Here is a 21,652-nt window from a genome sequence, read left to right as displayed (position 1 = left end):
CAATAATTTTTCAAGAAAGTCCTGATTTATATGATTTTTTATTCAGCTTTGATTCTTCCCATATGTTTGTCGTTGATTCACTGATTCATACTGTCTAGACTTGATTACAATCAGTTTTCGCGTGCACGTGGATATTGATAAACTCGTTTCAGGCGTAATGTCCACAAAAATTAACAAAACACCTGATGTTGAATTGTGCGAATTGTATTAGGTGCTTTAATCTCCACCTTTTTAACGTGAAATGTTTGCATAGATATAGACTGCACTTTTGTCCAATGCACTTTTGTCCAGAATGAGAATTTTCTTTCTGTCTTTTTCAGATCATACAATTCACCATTGACCATGTGTCTTGGAGATGATAACAATGATAACAATTGATCTTTTGCAAATTACTTTTCTAGTACCTACACTGATGAGAAGGGTATACAAATTCCATAATACAAATCTACACACAGTTTACATGTGTGTAGATGTGTCATGATGTGTCAGATGCCATTCATCAATGCCATCATTGAATGTTCCTACTGCATATTGTAGTTGATAGCGTTTGAGTTGCAGAACTGTTAGAGTTAGACTTGAGCAACTTATCTATTTAGTTCCATCTGATATTCTAAAAAATTGTGGACCCTTTTGAATATTTTCATGGAATCAAAAACATTAATTTGCGGTTAACCAATAGCGTTCAGGACTTGGGAGTGTTGTTCGATATTGAGGTAATTTCCGAAGGTCTGTAAATACTTTCCATATATTGGATTGTTCTTTGTTACGAACAGTATAGTACATAATGTAATTTCGAAATATGGAGACCTCTACACCAGACAGATATTTTCAACATTGAGAAAGTACAAAAAAAAATCTGAAGTCATTTGCATTCAAACTAGGACATCAGATGCTCGGGAAAAAGTTAGTGACATAATTCACAAAAAAAGCCTGATACAAAAGCATAAAGTCCAACGATTAATTCAGTTTAGGCTTCCCAAAAAGCGGGCCCAAAGTTTGGAAAATTATTCTAATCAGATTTATGAATCTATCCGTCATGAAGTTTACACTAAATGAAATTGAATTGTTAGAAAAAGGAATACAAGCATAGAATGTTTAGATATAGAAACGGAGCTGGCTCTGAGAGGTACTTCTAATTATAATAAACATGTCGCGTCAAATATTTCCGAATCTGAATCTGTTGATCAAATTCAGTCTAATGGAGAAATGAAAAATGCAAAATTAATCAAGCAAAAAGCTTAGGATAATGAAGTGATTTTTACGAAAGCAGATAAAGGTCGAACGGTTATTGTATTACATGAAAATGACTACGTAGACAAAACTCTAGATTTCCTTAATTCAGGAAGCTACGAGATTCTGAGGAATGATCCTACAACCTATAACTAAGTACCAGAAAAAGACAAAGGAAACCTTTGAGACAATAGAATTGGTTATGAATGGAAGGAATAAATGCAGAGCATTGATAATGAACACACAACTACCCAAACTGTATTCTTTTGTAAAATTATATATAACCAATGTCCCGATTAGACCGGTGGTGTTGTTTGTAACGGCTCCTACCGTAAATCTCAAAAATCCTTATTAAATTGATTCAAACCTATACTAATTTCAAGCCGCGATTGGATAAAAATCATTCTTATCGATTGGTGAATATTATTAAAAACGTAATTCTTCCTGGTAACACAAAATTGACGTCGTTTGACGTCCAAAATTTATTTCCCTGTATTATCCGCCAATTATAGTAATCAAACTGAATTCACTAATAAAACAGTATACTTTAGATTTACTTACTACATGTCTATCTAAAAATTATTTCCAATTTGACGTGAAATTTCATTCGTGCAGTGAAGGACCAATAATGGGTGACCCGTTGAATCCTTTGCTGTCTGAAATTTTCATGGATAAAACATGGATAAAAAAACATAATGATTAGTTAACTAGCAGTTTCTGATACTGGTACAGATACGTAGATGATATCTTATCTGTTTTACTGGTACAGATAGGCAATTAGGTAAGTTCGTCGAATATGTCAATTCGATTCACTCGTCAATAAAATTCACCACTGAAAGGGAGGTAAATAAATTGAATTACCTTGACTTGAAAATTACGAAAAATAACAATAAACATGATTTTGCAATTTTCCACAAACCATCTTATATGGACATTATCTTACTTAATTCCTCCACATCTTATTAGCATAAAGAAGCTGAATTCAATATTATGTTTCACAGACTATTGAATATTCCACTGTCTGAGAGTGATTTCAAGAGACAGCTGAGTTTGATCAAACAAATCGCGATCAACAACGGTTATAAGGTAGATATTTTTGACTCCATATATTGACCAAACAGGGACAACTTTTTCCCAAAGAAATAAAGAACAAGTTCGAAAAAAAAGTGACACTGAAAACCTCGGCCGCAAAAGCCTTGACCATTTTGTCTCAAGTTATCACCACAAAGAAATCACCGCCGTTATACTGTTATTTTCAGTTGTCGCCATAGTTGAATAATCCAAAGTACTAGGTTTAGCAGTAAACAAAATGTTTTATATTACTTTAACTTTGACGATGTAACCTGCTTTCGCGATGTGAAATTAATAATAATTAAAATAATGCCTACTCTATTGTTATAAATAATTTGTATTTCATGAATTTATACACCACATTCACAATACATGCGAATCTTGATAAACAAGCACGTCAAATGTTTGACATTTACTTACACCGATAGAAACTGATTTACTGTTCGGTAGATTTAAAAACAACTACCATCAGTCGGATCAGATGCATTTTTTCCATTCATTAGAATTGAAATGATCGAAAACCATTGCTACTGGACCCTGGAAAAACGCTGCTAAAAATTAATATTATAGATTAAAAAATTTGTGAGCCATCACGGGTCGCCTGACACATGTTAAACATCAGTTATAATATTTTGTGACCACTGCGATGATTGTTGGGCACTGAAATATTTATAAAAAATATGTAGGTACATAACTGTCTGATGACTGTTGAGAAGAGATACAGACGTGTTACGAAAATACATATTTTGATATTAATTTTTCTCAATGTCCTTACCAGAAACGTCGGGGAAGATGAATGTTTTGAATCTTGTCTCGATATTTACTTTCTTAATATGAGTTCGATTCCTGGTTGAAATTTATAATACTTAACTTTAGAGGACTCCAAAATCTTTTGAAGCACTATAAGTACTATATATTATATGTTGAGTCGAAGAAAATCAAATGAGCCCCACTTTCATATTCATGGGGTTATTATGTGAATAGTCTAACAACGTAGCAGAAACAACTGATTTGTAAGTTAATATATATAGCTGTCTGTAAACTGTTTATAATCAAGAATTATCATTTCAAGAATGAATAGGCTATCAGGGAACAGAATAGAGAAAGGAAAAGTAATAGAAATTTCGATATAAATATTTCGTCGATATGAATAATACTTCTGGAACCATAAATCACTTTGATTGAAATATCTCCGAATGAAAAATACTCTTCATATGGCTAAAAATATAATTTTTTGTCATTGATTTCCTAGTTATTATTAACAAACGCTTGTTTGGTACGTCATCAGAAGTGTGAGTGACTGAAATAAGGATTCCAATTGAAACTATTTATCGACAACATTGTATTGAATTTGCGTTTATTCACACTATCACTTTTAATTACACAATATTCGAGTGAAATTATAGAACACTTTTAAAACATGATTTGACAAAATTTATTATGCTAAGGTGGGTAAGCAACAAAAGATTCAGAAAATACAACTGAAACTGAAGAATTTTTTTTGTAATTTTATCAATATAACATCTTCATGAAAAACAGTATATGTCTAACGCACACTAAACACTGAGCGTCTGCACGACGAGAGGAGGAGCCAGCTTTCCGCTAACGAATGACTGACAGACTGGCGCTGTAACGCGTTAGGTAACGAAGCGTTTCACCTTTACATAAGAAGTTATCACTTCAAAGATCTGGTATTGCTACTATACATTCTCAGTGTGCTATAAGTAATTGATTAGCTGATGGCGTTTAATGCTCCATGAATAGTATCTGTATTGAGGCTATCTCTTCACATTAATATGTGGGTCCTGGTGGCACCAAGAAGTAACTTAGCAAATCTGAACCAAATCACTGTGAATTTGTTCTGTTCTGAAGGTTCTGTTTTGATACAAATAAATACTGATTAATTACATTGTTTTTCGTAATTAATTTCAATTCTGCAAATGAATGAAGAAAAGTATCGTTTACTTTATGGACTATCTTTATTATGTCGAATATTTCATAATCATGGCTTAAAGATATATCAACGTATCAGTTTTTTGTTCAAGAGTGATTATTTTTATGAAAATATATATCTAATAAATAACAAAATGACTACATGGAGATTATCTGTGTGATAGCGAAATGTTAAATGCCAATGCCAGCTATAAGTTCGACAAAAGTCCCGTCATCCTCGTCCAAGTTCGTGGCTTTGACATTAAAATAGGTACAGATAAGAGAATGCGAATGATATGATACTGATTATTATGAAGCAACACGTTTTGATCAATATAGTTGGTTTTCATAGTCAAGTTTTGATGTTCGGTAAATGAAAGTACTGGAAAACAAACAGTTGGTTATTGGTAAATCATCAAAGTGGGAATTGTTTAAGTTTTCTTATGAAATTCTTTGAAGTTTGTGAAGTTGGTCTAAACTGAATGAAGAAGTTAAGAGATACATCGATACTGGTCTCTATACAGACAACGAATACGCTGATGAGTGTGCTAGACACATATCATTATGTCTCCATTTCCGAACCAGCTGTGGGATAACAAAATCCTTGGCACGGGTTCAAATCCAGAAGAGAATACACTTGGAAATACACATAGAAAAAACCTTCATTGATTTAGGTTTTTTAATTCTTCAGATTGCAGGCCAGCGAAGCAGCGAGAGATATGACATCAATCAACATGTGAAAACACACATCACAATATTCATAATGACAGTTTCGATCTGTTATTGATCAGTTTTCAATTGGTATAACGAAAAAGAATGGTATAATAATGGTATAATAATCTCTTCATTGTAAATTAAAGAAAAGGATTCATACCAATTTCGAATGAATAATAATCTTGGAGACGGAGGGTTCGGTAATTTAAAGGATTGATTTTGTGTTCTATGGTGCGGCGAATTTTGGAATGGCAAAATTGATCTACTTCGATTTACAAAGTGTCCATTCTTCATTACTCAGATCACGGAAGAAGAAGAAGTGTGACGGTTTGACAACGGGGTACTTCGGGTAGCAAAATCAAAATAATATTCATAAAATGAATAACAACACTCCACCTCTTGAATAATAAGCAGCAGAACAAGTGATGTATGACAAAAGACAATGTTATTGGCCCATTTTTGTATATATTACGAGTAATCAAATAAAAGCAAGCATGCAAACTGCAACTAAGCTTATCGGTTTCTTTTTTGTAGGTGTTTCCTCGTCTACTGTCAGTATAAATTCACATGATGGACGATGGTACATGCAAATCGTAGTAGTGAACAACTTTTCACTTCTGACCGGTCCTTAACCTTCTAATTGGCACTTCAGCGAGATTAAAATCTAACCCCATATATGGTTTGATGTCAGTCTCCGGAGCTCCGACTCCTCGTTCTTTGACACGCTCCCATCATGTCCATCTAGATTGAGTAAACTGAGATAGAAACTTCCCTACATGGTTACTGTGTGCAGAAGTTAGAACCCCTTTCGTCTACCCTAGCTTACTTCGGCGCAGTCCTCGACTCGTCACTTCAGCACTTGGTATGTTTCGGCGAGATTGTAATCTAACGTCTTGGGTTCGGAAGACAGCCTCTAGTGCTCCTTTTCATCTGAACATAGCTGGAGACGGATGTGTGCGTGTGCCGTGGACTGATATGTGTGTTTGAGAAGCCGATTGTGTGGTGATCTCTGGTTGTGCATCGTCCGTCTCATGTCAGATCTGGGGTCGTCCCTGTTCAGTGCGTCGTTAAGATTACGTAGCGCTGGGCTCGAAAATGTTCTAATTGTGGTTTTCCAGGACATTCACGTATTGGATGCTAGGATTCAGATGTAACCAATGGGACATCTAGCGTTTACAGCCATCCACAAGCAGATGTTCATAAATCTTTGGATCTGGAGTCTCTATGTTTCTGGTTACCGAACTCAGGCAGTGGAAGCATAAAGGATGGCTGGCGCAATTGTGGATGCAGGTTTTATTAATGAGAGACCGGAGAGGCGACGGAGCCAATCACGTGCGAGTTATTCGGCCGGTCCAATCTGCTCAAATGATCCGGGTATTCACGCCGTACCGGTGTTTCTTCAGGCTGGTGTCCAAATATCCTTGATTTCAATTGTTTTCTCTTTTCAATCACCTCAGAAATGAACTTGTTGTGAAAACCTGACGGTGGGATAAGAAGTGGGGTGTCCTCGAATCGTATCCTCGCTCTCCTGAGCTCAGTGCATTCTCAATCACAATTGAGTTTTTCGTGTATTGGCAGCCTCAATCGTACTCAGAAATTCTTGTGCTAATTGAACACTTAGTCAACCAATAATTCTTTTGAACAGAAGCATAGAATGCGTAAACCACTGAGTTTGATTTTTGATGCGCTTATATATTGCCCTAATATCGTGTTTTCCAAGGAGGTCATTTTTGAAATGAAGGGTAATAAGCATACGTCCACGCGTGCGCCACTGTACCTCCAATCTCGGACACGATACCAAGGATCTCTGGAGATGCCAGCCACTCGCTCCGGCGAAACGTCTGGAAGAAATTCCAACAGACAACGTTCTAAAAATCCAGAGAAATAGTTTTGAGAGATGGCAGCGAAAGCCTAAATCTATACAAAGTCTTGTGAAGGACGGTTCAGAAAATCGATAAAATTATTGTAGTGAAATTTGTGAATGGAAGGTAAAATTGCAAATTCTGGCGTACAAATAAATCCAAAATAAATATTTTTTCCGAATACGAGAACTGCAGTAGTATTTTCGACACACGTTTCATCAACCAAGTTGGCGTCTTCAGGGGATGAAGTTGGTTAAGGAAAGGCGCGTCGTGAGGAGTATTGCAGTTCTGATGTTGGGGAGAGAAGTGCTTTGTTTGAAACAATTGGTTGGAGTTATTTGATGTTTTTGTTTCTAGTATAGGAACCAATTTCGTTACGATGTATTATTTGACGCCAATGTCGTTAGAAAATAGGGGGCTAGTTGCTGCCCGCAACGTGGTGAAGTTTGGAGTATACATTTTATTTCAAAATTGGATTTCTCCAAATAAAAACTAAAGTATTTTTTCTAAGATTTGAACACCAGTTCGATTCTGAGTGTTGCACGTGTTGAATTGAAAAAGTTACAGTGAGTCTTGCCAAACCTGTGACATATTTGTTTCTATTCGGGATATATTTTTATACTCCCACTGAAGTTTAATGACATGATTTGGTTTGAGATCAAATTGTGTTATAATGGTTTATATTTAATATTTCCCTTTGTGGTTTTATACTTCTTTGTATAATAATTGCACACACATAAATGTATTTTACTGATGTTTGTACGTGAAAAGTTTATGGGCGATATATGAGGTTTTTGTAGCTGACGAGACTACATCTCATTGATAGGAGACGCTACAAAAAAAAAGCAAGATATCACAATAAATATTTCTATAAAGAATACACAAATGAAACAAACTATGCAAAAAAGTACCTTGTGTTCATATTGACAATAAATTGAAACGATATATACATATTTTCACAAACTTATTGAAAAAATTCATGCCATTGTTGGAGCACTACCTATATGTCCAAAATTGAAACCAGAAATAGCAAAAGAATTTTTAGACTCACATATTCTCAGCCAGATTGAATATTTATCAAATATATGGGGATCTTGATGTAAAAATATCTTCAACGAAATTTCCATTGTTTATAAGAAAGCACTAAAAGTACTGTATCGTCTTCCGTATGACATTCCAATCAACTAACTGTATTCAACAACAAACACATTTTCTTTAGAAGAACATTTCATAAAAAAAATGAATCTAACCTCTTATTGCTGCAAGCTCTAGAATGGGGAAAAAATTTAATCATGATTCTCTTCCTGCTTTCAATAAATTGTCTGATCACATAAAAAATTGTGAAAATATCGTAAAATTAAAAAAAAATTATCAAAAGAATTTATAATTCAAGAAGGAAAGTGAAAAGCCAATTTCATTTCTTTGTTTACTGATTTCTCTGTAATAATGTTGATTGGACTGATAAATAAAATTAAACCTGACTAATTATTTCAAGTTCTTCGTTAATTCTGATCAATTCTTCATATGACATTTTGTTTTGTTTCTTTTCTGATTACTCACGTTTCGGTAAAGGGGTGCCTTCAGACTTTACCTGAGAAAAAAATTGAAATGACAGGCATAATGCTGAGAGTCAATGTCCCAATCTGAAAGACTTGAGACGCAAGGTAGCAAAATCTATATTTTAGAAAAATTGATTATTCATCGTGTTACAGTCAAATCGTAGAGCCTTGTCTAGAATCTATTATAATCTATATTAAATGATATAGCTTATCATTTGTGATATATCGAATATACCCAGCTCAAATATAAAAAAAATATTTGTTTCATAGTTGAATCATCATAAAATTACAATTGAAACGTTTGAATATATCGCACCCTAGTAAGAATAATGTCACATCAATAGAGCAAAAAAAACTCTTACATTTATTGTAACATGCAAATTGATTGGAAAAGGAAATTACTGTAACATGTTCCTATTGGATGACTGACTTATTCCGTACAGTTCAAATACATTATTTTTGACGATAGTCATGATTTTCATTAATTTATCTGAAGAACATTACATAATTTCAACAAAGTATACCCTTGGAATATTTTCATTGTTTTGTTGTATGAATAATAAAAATAGTGCATGTACACATTGAGTGAAAAAAATCCAATTGAACAATTAATTAGGTGAGGTGAATTGATTACAAAAAACTGTAGCAAGTTTTTATTCATGAGTTAAATATTTTTAATTGATATCAAAAGTTATTCAATGTACAAAGAAAATGAATATTTCTAATGGAAATTCGAACTATCTGCTTCTCCCATTGTTCCTATACAGAAAAATCTGACAAATGCATGCAGGAAGCAACTATTTCTTTGGTCGATATTGCAAAGGACGTGGGATTATATTCGAAAGACATTTGAGTAAGTTTCTATGATAAAATTCTTGCAGATGCTTCTCGTTCATTCAACAACAGGATCTCTCTGAATTCCATGAGTGATCACCTACAGATCGGAATATTACTTCTCGTCAGTGCAGGACAGATCTACCGTACTCGACTGATTTTATCAAGATTCCATCTCATATACTAAACTTTCATCGCAGACAGGATCCGATCTAACAACAGTAGTGAATAAAACACTAAGCGGAAAAACCTGACAGAATTAGTGATTAGACTCATATTTGATTTTACTTTTTGCCATTGGATTTTGGTACATGAAATGTTTCTTTTCCTTTTTGGTCTCTGTTCATAGATCCTGTTTTAGACGAAAGTTTCTTATATGCGCTGGAGCGTCGATAAAATCAGTCGAGTACAAGGCAACAGACGGGTAGTAACTTTCTGAAATCCGTATGTAGTTGTTTACTGAATTGATTTAACAATTTCTGTTGCTGTACGAGCGAGAATAATCTGCAATAGTTTCTTCTGAGAGAAAATATACCCAAATATCTGTCAAATATAATCTAATTTTCTCTTTGATATTAGTCAGAGAATTGACTATTTTCTGGTGGCATTTGCTAGACGCTAGGAATTTCGAATTCCAATTCGGAATATTCACTTTCTTGGTACAAATAAGATTTATTTGATTTCTGATAGTTATGTGAATGTAATTTTGATCTGTGCAACATTAACCTATATTCTTCTTCGTTGACCTTGCTATTTGTAGTAATATATTGAACTTCAAAAACAGTTGACTAAATATTCAGCAATATATTTGACACACCTATATCAATGAAGGTGAAATACTTGATAAGCTTGTTTAGTGTTAATTGATTCAAATGTATTGCCGAAGGACTCTCAATTGGAATACATTATCATAACCGTGCTCTACTTTGAAAAATTATTTATCAAGTACGAGTATTCAAGATTACTGATCGTTGGAAAACAAGCTATATCTGGGTATGAACTGAAATAAGAATATGACCATTACATAACATGAAAATCACTTTTTCGGATTCATTTTGCAGTCCAAACATTTAATAATAATTTGTGATATATGAAAGAGTATTCAATTAAAATGAATATATGAAACAATAGCGAATATTCAGATATCCTTCCTTATTGCACATCTACAATATGAAACGAATCCACACAAAAAATTTCAGACTTCGAAAAGGTAAATTTATTTTATGAAAACCCCTTTTTCTCCTGTGGCTGGCTTCCCATTTGAAATATTTAAATATCCCTTCTTATTGCACATCTACAACATAAAAAGAACCTACACACAAAATGTCAGCCTCCGAAAATATAGTAGTACGGAGAAACAGTGATGAAAAGGTAATTTTCATATGTAAACGCTTCCCCTTTATCCCCACGAGAGGCGAACCCATTTGGAATATTCAGAAATCCTTTTTTATTGCATATCTACAACACAAAGCGAACCTACACATAAAATTTCAGCCTTCGAAAATATAGCGGTACGGAGAAACAGTGATGAAAAGGTAATTTTCGTATGCAAACGCTCCCCTTTTACCCCCCACAGGGGACGCCCCAGTTGGAATATTTCAAATTCCATTCTTAGTGCCGATCTTAAACCTGAGAAACACCTATGTACCAAATTTTTGTTTCCTAGGACTGTTGCTTTATCATCTTATCAGCACCGTTTTTGGTGACATGAGACTAAGCACCCATTTCTTCCATTACATTACATGTCACCGAAAGAGACAACTAACTCTCCCCTTATCATGATAGTGGACATTCTTACGATTAATCGAATAATGTAAACTTTCACGACCGGAGATAACTGTATGAAGGCTATTTTTCGGGTTTTCTGGCCGTGGTCTGCAGGAACAAAACAGGAAAAAAAAACGCATTGACCGTTAATGCGTCGGATACAACAGAAAGAAGAACCAGAGCACCAGCTCGTGTATTGCGACCGTTACCACATCGCCTTTGAAAATGTCTACCGCAGCAGTAGACGAAACGTCAGGCATGGAAACCTGCAGACCACGGCCGGAAAATAGCCTTCATACAATTCTCACAATTAGTTAACTCAATCCCAGACGTGATAATTTCATTTTAATCGAATAAGGAATATTTAAAAAATATTCGGTGACATGACATCGTGATGTGGTGAAATAAATGGATGTACGGCATGATCTCCATGAATGAGGTAATCTTTGTGAATCATCTAGTTTGTTGAGGTGGTTGGGACGTTTTTCAATTTCAGTAGATTCGCGGATTATCCTGGCCTGGAGAGTTTTTTCGGTGTTAATGGTTTTGGTGTTTTCAAAGCTCATTGCATGACCTGTTTCACGACGATTTTCAAAGAGGGATGAGGCTGGATCTGATTTACGTACCGCGCGCTTATGGTAACAAGTATTGCTGGAGACTATTCTGTTGGTCTGACGGTTGTAAGTTCTGGAGCAGGTGGAACATGATATTTCATATATGTCCTCTACCTCATTGTGTATCGTGTCCGTAGGTGTTTGTAGAAAAGTTGAAAAAGTATTGTTGGAGACTATTCTGTTTGTCTGACGAATATGAGTTCTGGAGCAGGTGGAACATGGTATTTAATATATGTCCTCTGCCTCATTGGGTTTCGTGTCCTTAGGTGTTTGTAGAAAAGTTGAAAAAGTATTGTTGGAGACTATTCTGTTGGTCTGACGGATGTAAGTTCTGGAGCAGGTGGAACATGGTATTTCATATATGTCCTCTGCCTCATTGGGTATCGTGTCCTTAGGTGTTTGTAGAAAAGTTGAAAAAGTATTGTTGGAGACTAATCTGTTGGTCTGCCGGATTCAAGTTCTGGAGCAGGTGGAACACAGTATTTCATATATGCCCTCTGCCTCATTGGGTTTCGTGTCCTTAGGTGTTTGTAGAAAAGTTGAAAAAGTATTGTTGGAGACTAATCTGTTGGTCTGCCGGATTCAAGTTCTGGAGCAGGTGGAACACGGTATTTCATATATGCCCTCTGCCTCATTGGGTATCGTGTCCTTAGGTGTTTGTAGAAAAGTTGAAAAAGTATTGTTGGAGACTAATCTGTTGGTCTGCCGGATTCAAGTTCTGGAGCAGGTGTAACACGGTATTTCATATATGCCCTCTGCCTCATTGGGTATCGTGCCCTTAGGTGTTTGTAGAAATGTTAAAATTTGATTGTTGGCTGTAAATACACTTTTAATATCGTGCCTTCACAAAATTCGGCTCACTTTGTGGGTAACTCCATGAACATGAGGAACAAAAGCTTTTGGGTGGTCCGTCTGTTCATCGGCCTTTTTAGGATGTGGGGTACCGGTTTGCTGAAGTTGGAAGGATCTTCGGAAGTTATTCTATCTTTTAATAATCTTGTTGTTTGTTCAATATATTCTCCATTGCAATTGGAACATGGTATACAATGCATTGAGTCTAAACGTTGAAGTTTTGAAGTTTCATCTCTTGTTTTGATTGCAATTTTAATATTCTCAAACGGTTTAAAAATTCTTGCCAATCTTGTCGTGATTTTTGTAATATAAGAAAGAGAGGTGTGAAAATATTAATTTGGTTTAGATCCACTTGTTCATTAGTTGTCATTTGTGATAAGTTATTGATATTATTATTTTGTGAATGATTATAATTGTCTGTAGAATTGATATACACTTTTTATGTAGAGTTGGAGGAAACTTGACAGAAACTTAAAAGTGTATGCTCATCCATCAACTTCTCATAAAGGATTGTGGATTAAGATCAGGAAGCAATCACGTAAATGAAGATGGTCATTTTAAGGACTCCAATGACATAAAAATATTAGCAACTGAAAATAATAGATACACAACAATTTTTCATCCAATATTTTCGTTATTATGTTACTGAGTCGCAATAATTTCAACAATAATAACTCTCATTATATATATATATATATATATATATATATATATATATATATATATATATATATATGTATATATATGTATATATATATATATATATATATATATATATATATATATATATATATATATATATGTATATAATATATATATATATATATATATATATATATATATATATATATATATATATATATATATATATATCGAAATATAATATTTTCTTTAACACATTGAGTGAAATCCTCCCGTTTTGGATTGTGTTGTCCTTGTCACGAAAATTTATATAATACTTCATAGGTTATGGTGGAAAATTTGGTTAAAATTTCACAGTCTTAATGATTGTTCAACAAAACTCCACGGTGCTATTTATATTTATTATATTGTTTTGAATCGTTCACAGATTTTTGCGAATACAGAGAAAAAAAATCTCTCAATCAGTGACAAAATCTAATTATGTAACTTAGTCAAGATAACCTCGTAAAATGTAGGTTATCTTGTTTAAAAGTGTTTGATTTATAAACAATAAACAGGGTAGTGCCACTTCATCATTACTGCTAGCAAGTGAAACCCCAATTTTTGAAAGATTCTTTATTTGTTTCAGAATTTACCAAAACGAACTAGAACCATTTCCTTAATGCTGTGATATTAGATTAAATATTTCGCCAGAATGGATCCAATTAGGTGAGTAAACGATTTTGTACTGTTTAGTGGATTTCAATTAGTACCCTTATACCATGTTTTTGAACTTCCAAGATAGTTTGAAATAACTTTTATCAGATTCAAATTTGATTATTTTCGTTTTTTCCAATTAATTCTGGAATACCCTGAAATTATCTAATCTGAATCTGGATTTTTACAGAGGCAATATATATATATATATATATATATATATATATATATATATATATATATATATATATATATATATATATATATATACCCCTAGGTAAACACTGATGAAAAAGAGAGACTCAGGGAGAAAACGATGTGACGCAAGACCCAAGGAAATGTAGTCCTGGAACTAAAGCCATTTATAATAGCGTCCATGTGATTGGTAGGTGGCAAAGAAAGTGGTAGATATGGAGGAATTAAGTCTTCAGGATCAAGCGACTTTCATTCACTGATACTGAACTAATATCGGAGCTTCTACTTCAAACTATGAGTTATTTTTATATCATGAGATACATACCTGAATACATACATGGCTTTGGGATACATACCCAAAATATAAAGGCAACCTTCAATCGGATAGGATCATGGGATACATACCTAAATACATAAATGGCTTTGGGATACATACTCAAAATATAAAGACAACCTTCAATCGGATAGGATATAATGAGATCAATATCAGTCATTTATATTAAAAATACTGTAAGAATCACCCAGGTGTTGAGAGAAACAAGTAAGTAGTGGTACTGGTGAATTCTCCACTGTTTCAGATTTTGATGATCATAAAGAACTGGAATACAACGTGATCATTCCAGTCTATGCAGAATTATATAATAATATGAAGAGTATCGCTTCTGCAAATCCGAAACTTTATAAGATGAACCGTCCAAATCGATTAGATCCCACATATACCTGAAACCAAAATCTAGAACGGCTAGAAGAAAAGGAGGCTGCACTGGTGCTTGACCTGATGCAACTAAAGGTGCCTTAGCATCAGAGCAACCTTAGCTTTTGGTAAGACATGGGGGCTGGAACCAGACACGATGTATAAGCTAAGCATAATTAGTGGGTGAACCCATGGTGAAATATGCGCTTCCATAGCTGATCAAAGATGAAATAAGCATTCACTTGCTTGTTTGGAAATAACAGAAAATAAGTAATATATCAATAGCCGAGAAAATAGAAATGATGTTGGAGTCACCTCGAGGACATGTTCTGTTGGAAACCGAACAGTAAACTTAAGTTAGAATATACTGCGTGAGTCAAGGAATTACATTTTAGCTACTTGTTTGGTCAATACACTTTTCACTCAGAAATTCATACAATCCTGCAATTTACAAGGAATATTAATTCAAGCCCCCAAAGAAATGAGTGGATCAATATTCTAGAGCACAGTTAGGTCTTGCCTAGGACATTTATGAAACCAAGAGGGATATCGTGACTGGTCTGTGAATGTTGTGAAAGATTGAAACAACTTAGAAATCATAGGATTTAAGAAAGCTGAAGAGCGCTGGACATGGATTATTAACTCAGTATATGACGAGTTATCATGGATGTAGGATATAGAACACAATTAACGTTACAATCAACAAAAAAATTTTCTGAGGAAAAAATGGGAGAAATATATCTAGAAAATGCATGTACGTGAGGGAGTGCTCCACGTTCAAATTGAATACCTATTTCATGCACTCAAATGTAAGATATTTGTATGAAACTGAGCGAATACTCATCAAACATATTTTAAATTAATGAAACTTATAATTTCTGGTAATATATTTATTAGATTTCAAAAAAATATAGTCACGTGGTTCGCATCGGATATATCGAAGATTTTCTCCCAAAACTTCCAAAGTAAGGTTATTTCTCTCAAAATATGGAACAAACTCATTTGAAAAAGTTTTCATAAATACATTCATCAGCCCATATGCAAAATTTCAGCATCATGAGATGATTTTGATTTTTTCCATTTTTTTTGTAAATTGCACCACTGTTGTAAAATACGACTCAGAGCAATCTATAGAAACTTCACAGTTTTGGCAATACTTATTTCCAGACAATGTTTCCTTCATAATAGCGGTATATTAAATGTTTCGTACCTATAATAAGTTTTAATTAGGGTAGTAAATGAAACAACTTCTTTGTAATTTTTTTTTCATATTTTAATCAGTATTATAGGTTGTAGTACAGTTCATTAAAATGTTAAGGTGCGTATTCACCAAAAAAGCGAGCACGAGCGAACAAGAGCAAACAAGAGTGAACGAGCATTCTGCATCAATAATCGTCTGGTGAGTATGGGCTAGCGAGCGAGCGAACGTATGCTTGTTCGCGTTCAGAAAAGATCGAGAAGAAGGCGGTACATCAAAAGGTGCTCGCACAAAGTAGATGGATCATCTACGACTACGAATTTGAAGATATTCGCTCTGGTGTGGACGAGACATCAATATGTCGAGCAAACACGAGCGAACATGAGCGAACATACACGAATACTCGCTCATGCTCGCTTTTTTGGTGAATACGCATCTTTATATGGTAATGATACACTTATCCCAAAATGAAGTTTCGTTTGGCAATGACATTTTTTCATAAACAACACAATTTATTCAGACAATGTAAAACGCCAACAGCATTGGAGGACAACTAATTATACGCCTCTGTACAGAGAATTTGTATGTCTTGCAAGTGCTGTGGTAAGGGTTACATTGAAAATAAGTTTGTGCGCATGGATGCGTGCTCGCCATCACGTTTGGCACTTGCTATATTGCGTTACCTTGTTGTTGAAAGTTGCTAAAAAACATACCTGTGACCGAAATCTAAAAAGGACTGCAATGAAACCAGGCCTGTAATAAAATATTGTCAAAACTAGTAAATTTTATGTAGATTGCGCTTAGTTGTATTTTACAACAGTGTTGCGGCTAAAATTTTGCATATGGATCAAAATTTATAATAATTTTTTTTAAATAGCAATATTTCGAGGAACAAATCCATTTTTGATTTTTCTTTATTAAAATGTAACAGGTAATGCGGATCACGTGACTATATTTTCTTCGGTTATTTTCCATCTTGATGAAAGCAGAGATCCATGCCAAAGTCATATTTCGAATGCATTTTATATAAATATATTTGATTGATAATTTTGCTAGATATGCAAACAATGGTTGTGATTTTAAAATTTTGTTATGTATACCATGAATAATCAATTTTGAAATTTTTTGACATATACTTAACAACAGGTTTATCAAAATTTTGATTATTGTGGATGTGCTTAAAAATTTGTTTTTGAGATGTGACGTTAGATAACAGCGTTAGCAAGGGATATGAAACTCGTGGATAGTGTTTCGTCAGATTGAAATAAATGCATAACTTAATGATGATTACTTTCTTTTACACGTACGTTTGCAGTTATGTCAACAAATGAGTCAGCAAGTGAACGGTAATACCCATTTATTCTTCAATATTTGTTTTCAGACGAATGGTATTGTAAACAGACACAACTGTTGTTATTATTCCGATGAAAATCTTGGAAAATAAGTGAAAAAAATATTAAACGGTTTTATTTAAAAAAAAATATGTAGATAATGTATTAAAAACTAAAAAAAATCCATAAGGGATTTGATATCCCTCTCCTATTTATTTACCAGAGACGAAAATTTATGTCAGTGTAGAAATCTGTAAAAATAACTCTAAGAAAAACGTGTTTATTTCAGTAGTCTAGTTCACAAGTTGAAATTCGTGTTCAATAGACATAAAAATCCTAAAAATATGAGTAAAAGCTCTTTGGATTCAGAATGATGTGTAAGAAAATGTATTTTTGTATTTTAATGATTTCCAAATGGCAACTTTAAAGTTCAAATGATAGCCTTAATTACCTATAACAGCTGATCAATAATAGGTACAAATTCAGTCGTTAACTTATTCAAAAGAAATGATATTTTTTAAAAACGACGTGAAAGTCCATCACTGATCTGTAATAGTTTGAAAGTTATCAGTTTATTTTTAAACAAATTAAGCTGCGTCTATCGTGTATGTGATATTGATTTTTTATTATCCTGCAAATTCTGATTTAAAAATAAAAATAGTTTCATAACAGGAGAAGGAAACATTAAGAGCAGATAGTTGTTGGTTCACAGATGGATCAAAAACACCTTCCTGGTGAAGGTAGGTATTTTCAGTTGCAGACCCAGGATATCAATCTGCCTAGGAACTTATGCGACTGTATTTCAACTGGAAATTCACGCTATTGAATTGTGTGCGGAGAGATTGGAAGAATCCAAGCTCTCAGACAGTCAAACGACATTGGAAGCTTGTAGCTCCTACCGAGCAACGTCAAAATTGGTAGCAAATTGTCAAAAACGACTCTTCTCGATAAGAATACTCAACAGATTGTCTCCGGTCTGGATTCCTGGCCATACTGGCCTGGAAGGCAATGAGACTGCTGACTTCTTTGCAAAGGAGGGTGCTGCAAGCAGCTTCATCGGACAAGAACCTGTCATTGATATCGCTCTAGGTTTTGCCAAACGAACATTGAACACCTCGATGGCAAGAAGATTTATGGACTTCTGGCAGAATCTTCCAGGATTGGCTCACTCCATGGCGTTTATTCACCCTTTCAAGCTTGATACCAAACAGTTGTTGGACTACAGTAGGTATGAACTACGGTGTCTAACAGGTTTTTTTACAGGTCACTGTCATTTGAATTATCATACACAGAGAGTTGGACTGTCGGAAGACAATGTATGTCGTCTCTGTTTGAAAAATGATGAAACAGCAGAGCACATACTTTGTGCCGCTTTAGACCGAATCAGGTTCCTAGAGTTCGGCAGAGCCGTACTCTTACCATCTGACCTAAAAGACCACTCACCATACAAACTAATCGGCTTCGTTAAGAATCTGGGTTTATTTGGTTGAGTGTGAATAGATATGAGCCACAATAAACCCTTGCGGGTTGCGGTGGAGGGTCGAATGAACCCACTTACTTTGGACCTAACCTAACCTAACCTATTATTTGAACGACGAAAAAAAAATATGAATAACGAAAAGAATCATGTGGAATTTTGTAAATTTTTTTTCATGACGATAAAATGGTAATCATATACCAGACTTGACTGTTTGTTTATGAATGATTCATCAACAAATGACTGAAATATTGAATCTTGTCCAAATTACTGCCGTACTCATTTGCAAAAACGGTAATAATATAATAGTTTTGAAAAAAAAAAATTATATCATTGTTCGTCACCATTTGTGAAAACGTAACTTGAAAAAATTTATTTGTTAACAATTGCACAACTTGTGATCAAATTTATAATGTTTTCCAGTTATATTTAGTATATTGTACTGGATGACTGGAATATTATATTTATTGACTGAATAGTACCTCGAAAAAAATCATGTGATCTTCTGTGGCGATATGTCTATTTATAGTTTTTTCTATTTATTATCGAAAAACTAAATGCCTTCATTTTTTATCTCAATTCAATCACCTACAACAATTGCATTTTTTTGTGCTTCAAAATCAATAAAACACATTTTTCTACATGTCTTGTTCAGTCCGAAGAGCTATCGCTCATATATTTAGGAAATTAATGTCTATTGAAAATTTCTACTTCTGTTTGAAATTTTTGTTGTCTTGAAAGTGTTGACTTTTATGCACCTTCTATTATCTATCCTATTCTTCCAAAAAGGGAGAGAACAATTTCCAAAAAGAAATTAGAAAATGTTTTTGGATCCTAATCGTACTCTCTCACTCCTCATTTTCCTTCTCTCCCTTCGTACTTTTTGTTTAGTTGCATTTAAGTACTAGCTAATCAGATCTATATAGCAGATTGAAATAGCGCTTTCTGGTTTTGTATGACATAATTTGAAAATTGTTGACGGCTCAAAGAATATAAGCGGATTCTTCGGGTATGTCTTCCTGTATAAAAATTCATTGAGTGCCATTATGTTATTTAAGTGACAATTTTGATTCTGTCAGTTACTCGTTCTTTAAATATTCACGATATTCAACTTCAAGCTTTTGATGACTCATTGATGTACCTTTGTGAAAACTTGTTGATTTTTATAGGGAAGAACTAAAAGTTTGACTGTTCTGAATCAATTAATGAAAATTGTCATTATGTGTCCATAAAAAATAAAAATGGTACGTTGAACGTGGTATTTTTTTTTAACTGACTTTAACATGTCAGCTCAAAAATTAAATATATGTGAAAATAAATTTGATTTTCTGTCAAATGAAAAGCAAGTGAATAGTTCGTTATTACAGAAATTTTAAGGGTCATCCTATTACTAAAATATCTGTCGAAATCATATTCCTATTTGATAGATTCAAGATAGTTTCTGTAAAGTTGTGGTATCACCATTTAAAATATCCAATTAGTTCAGAAAGTTCCTCCCTACATCAAGACACCGATGTAATTATATTTTAAGGTTGGTTGAAAGGTCCCGTGTATTCACATATAGAACGTATCAGATTTATTTTGAAGTTCGAGTGTACTGGATAACCAGACGTCTTCTATACTTAGAAACATTTATTGCAATGCAATGGCTTGATTTTGCATCTTCGTCTGTGTGGACTTCAATTTGTTTATTTCACAAATAGTTTCAATTCTCTTCAAATCCAATTTTGATGTCTATGCAGATGAAGATACGAGCAGAAGATAGTTCATATATAAGTATTAACATAAATGAATGAAGTCAATAAGCCTTGCCATTAACCGGAATAAAAATTATAGATTATAAACTGTATGCCAGATTCTATCTAAATCAGCTTAGCCTTATTTGCATTGTCAGGAAACATCCAAATATACAAACATACAATTTTTCTCATTATGTATGTCATAATCTTCCAAAGTATTGTGTGTCAAATTTCATCAAAACCCGTTGAATGAGTACCAACGTGAAGTAACAACGAACATAACACTGATGATATTCGCCGCAGTAGCGGATGAAAGGTTTGGTAATTCAGGTTCCATACGACTTTGGCCTACTAGCCGGTTTTTTTCTCTGAGGCTGTGAAAACCTATGTTCTTTTTTTTTTCGTAATGAGCACATTCATTCATTTATAACATAGCTTACAGAAATCAACTTTTGTGAATACACTAAAATCTGTGATATGGGATGCCTGATGAAAATCAATAACGTATTCAAGTAATACTTCTTCGATTGGTGAAATTTAGAACCTCTGAAACAAATCTATTGAAAAAGTGTTTTCAATAACAATTTCTTGTTGAATTTTGACGAAATTACAAAACCGCAACACATGTTCCTCATGCCTGAGGAGGCTATTAACGCCTGGGTTGAAAAGTCCGAAGCCTAAGAAAGAAAACGCGTTTTTTTTTTTCATTCAAAATTTTTTTCATCCCAAATTGGTTTCATTCATCAACGTAATCTCCATCAAGAGCCACACAATTATTTCAGCGCCGTTTTAACATTTCAATACCACTTTTGTAGAACGCTTCATTCTTGCCTCAAAAAATTGAAATCTGCGAACAGCCAGAAGTCGCTGGGAGCCAAATCTGGCGAATATGATATATGCGGGAGAAATTCGAAGCCCATTTTGTGCAATTTTGCTATTGTATTCTTTGATCTGTGACACTGTACATTGTCTTGATGAAGAAGCACTTTTTTTTTCTTTCAAATGGGGTCGTTTTCCCGCAATTTCGGCTTTTAAACGCTGTATAATATTCATTGTTGATGGTGTTTTTTTTTCTCAATATAATCGATGAATATTACACCACGCACATGGCACCTACGGCCTGATGACATTGACAATTGCGGAACTAACCAAACGTCACACCCTAAAGAGATGAGATGCAATCAAAGGATGCAATCTTGTCAGGATCACCCTGGGCGACCCTGAGAAGCTGGCGCCAAAGAAATA

The 21,652-nt window shown here is 34.0% G+C and overlaps 1 protein-coding gene across 2 annotated transcripts in view; it reads left to right on the top strand.

Moving 5' to 3' along the window:
- LOC111516371 (facilitated trehalose transporter Tret1-2 homolog) overlaps positions 1–21,652 on the top strand; it is a 76,016-nt gene that overhangs the window by 10,652 nt on the left and 43,712 nt on the right. For both annotated transcript variants that reach the window (XM_074184387.1, XM_074184388.1), the window contains exon 2: positions 13,706–13,785. In XM_074184387.1, coding sequence (XP_074040488.1) covers positions 13,772–13,785 — 14 coding nt within the window. In that variant the 5' untranslated portion in view covers positions 13,706–13,771. The remainder of the gene's footprint in view (positions 1–13,705; positions 13,786–21,652) is intronic.

Source organism: Leptinotarsa decemlineata, unplaced genomic scaffold (assembly GCF_025532065.1).
Source record: "Leptinotarsa decemlineata unplaced genomic scaffold, Ldec_3_MD MMD2_tig00026354_RagTag_RagTag, whole genome shotgun sequence".
In the NCBI taxonomy this organism is placed as follows: Eukaryota; Metazoa; Arthropoda; class Insecta; order Coleoptera; family Chrysomelidae; genus Leptinotarsa; species Leptinotarsa decemlineata.
The sequence above is the reverse complement of the archived record's forward strand: the minus strand, read 5'-3'. Positions and strand labels throughout refer to the sequence as shown.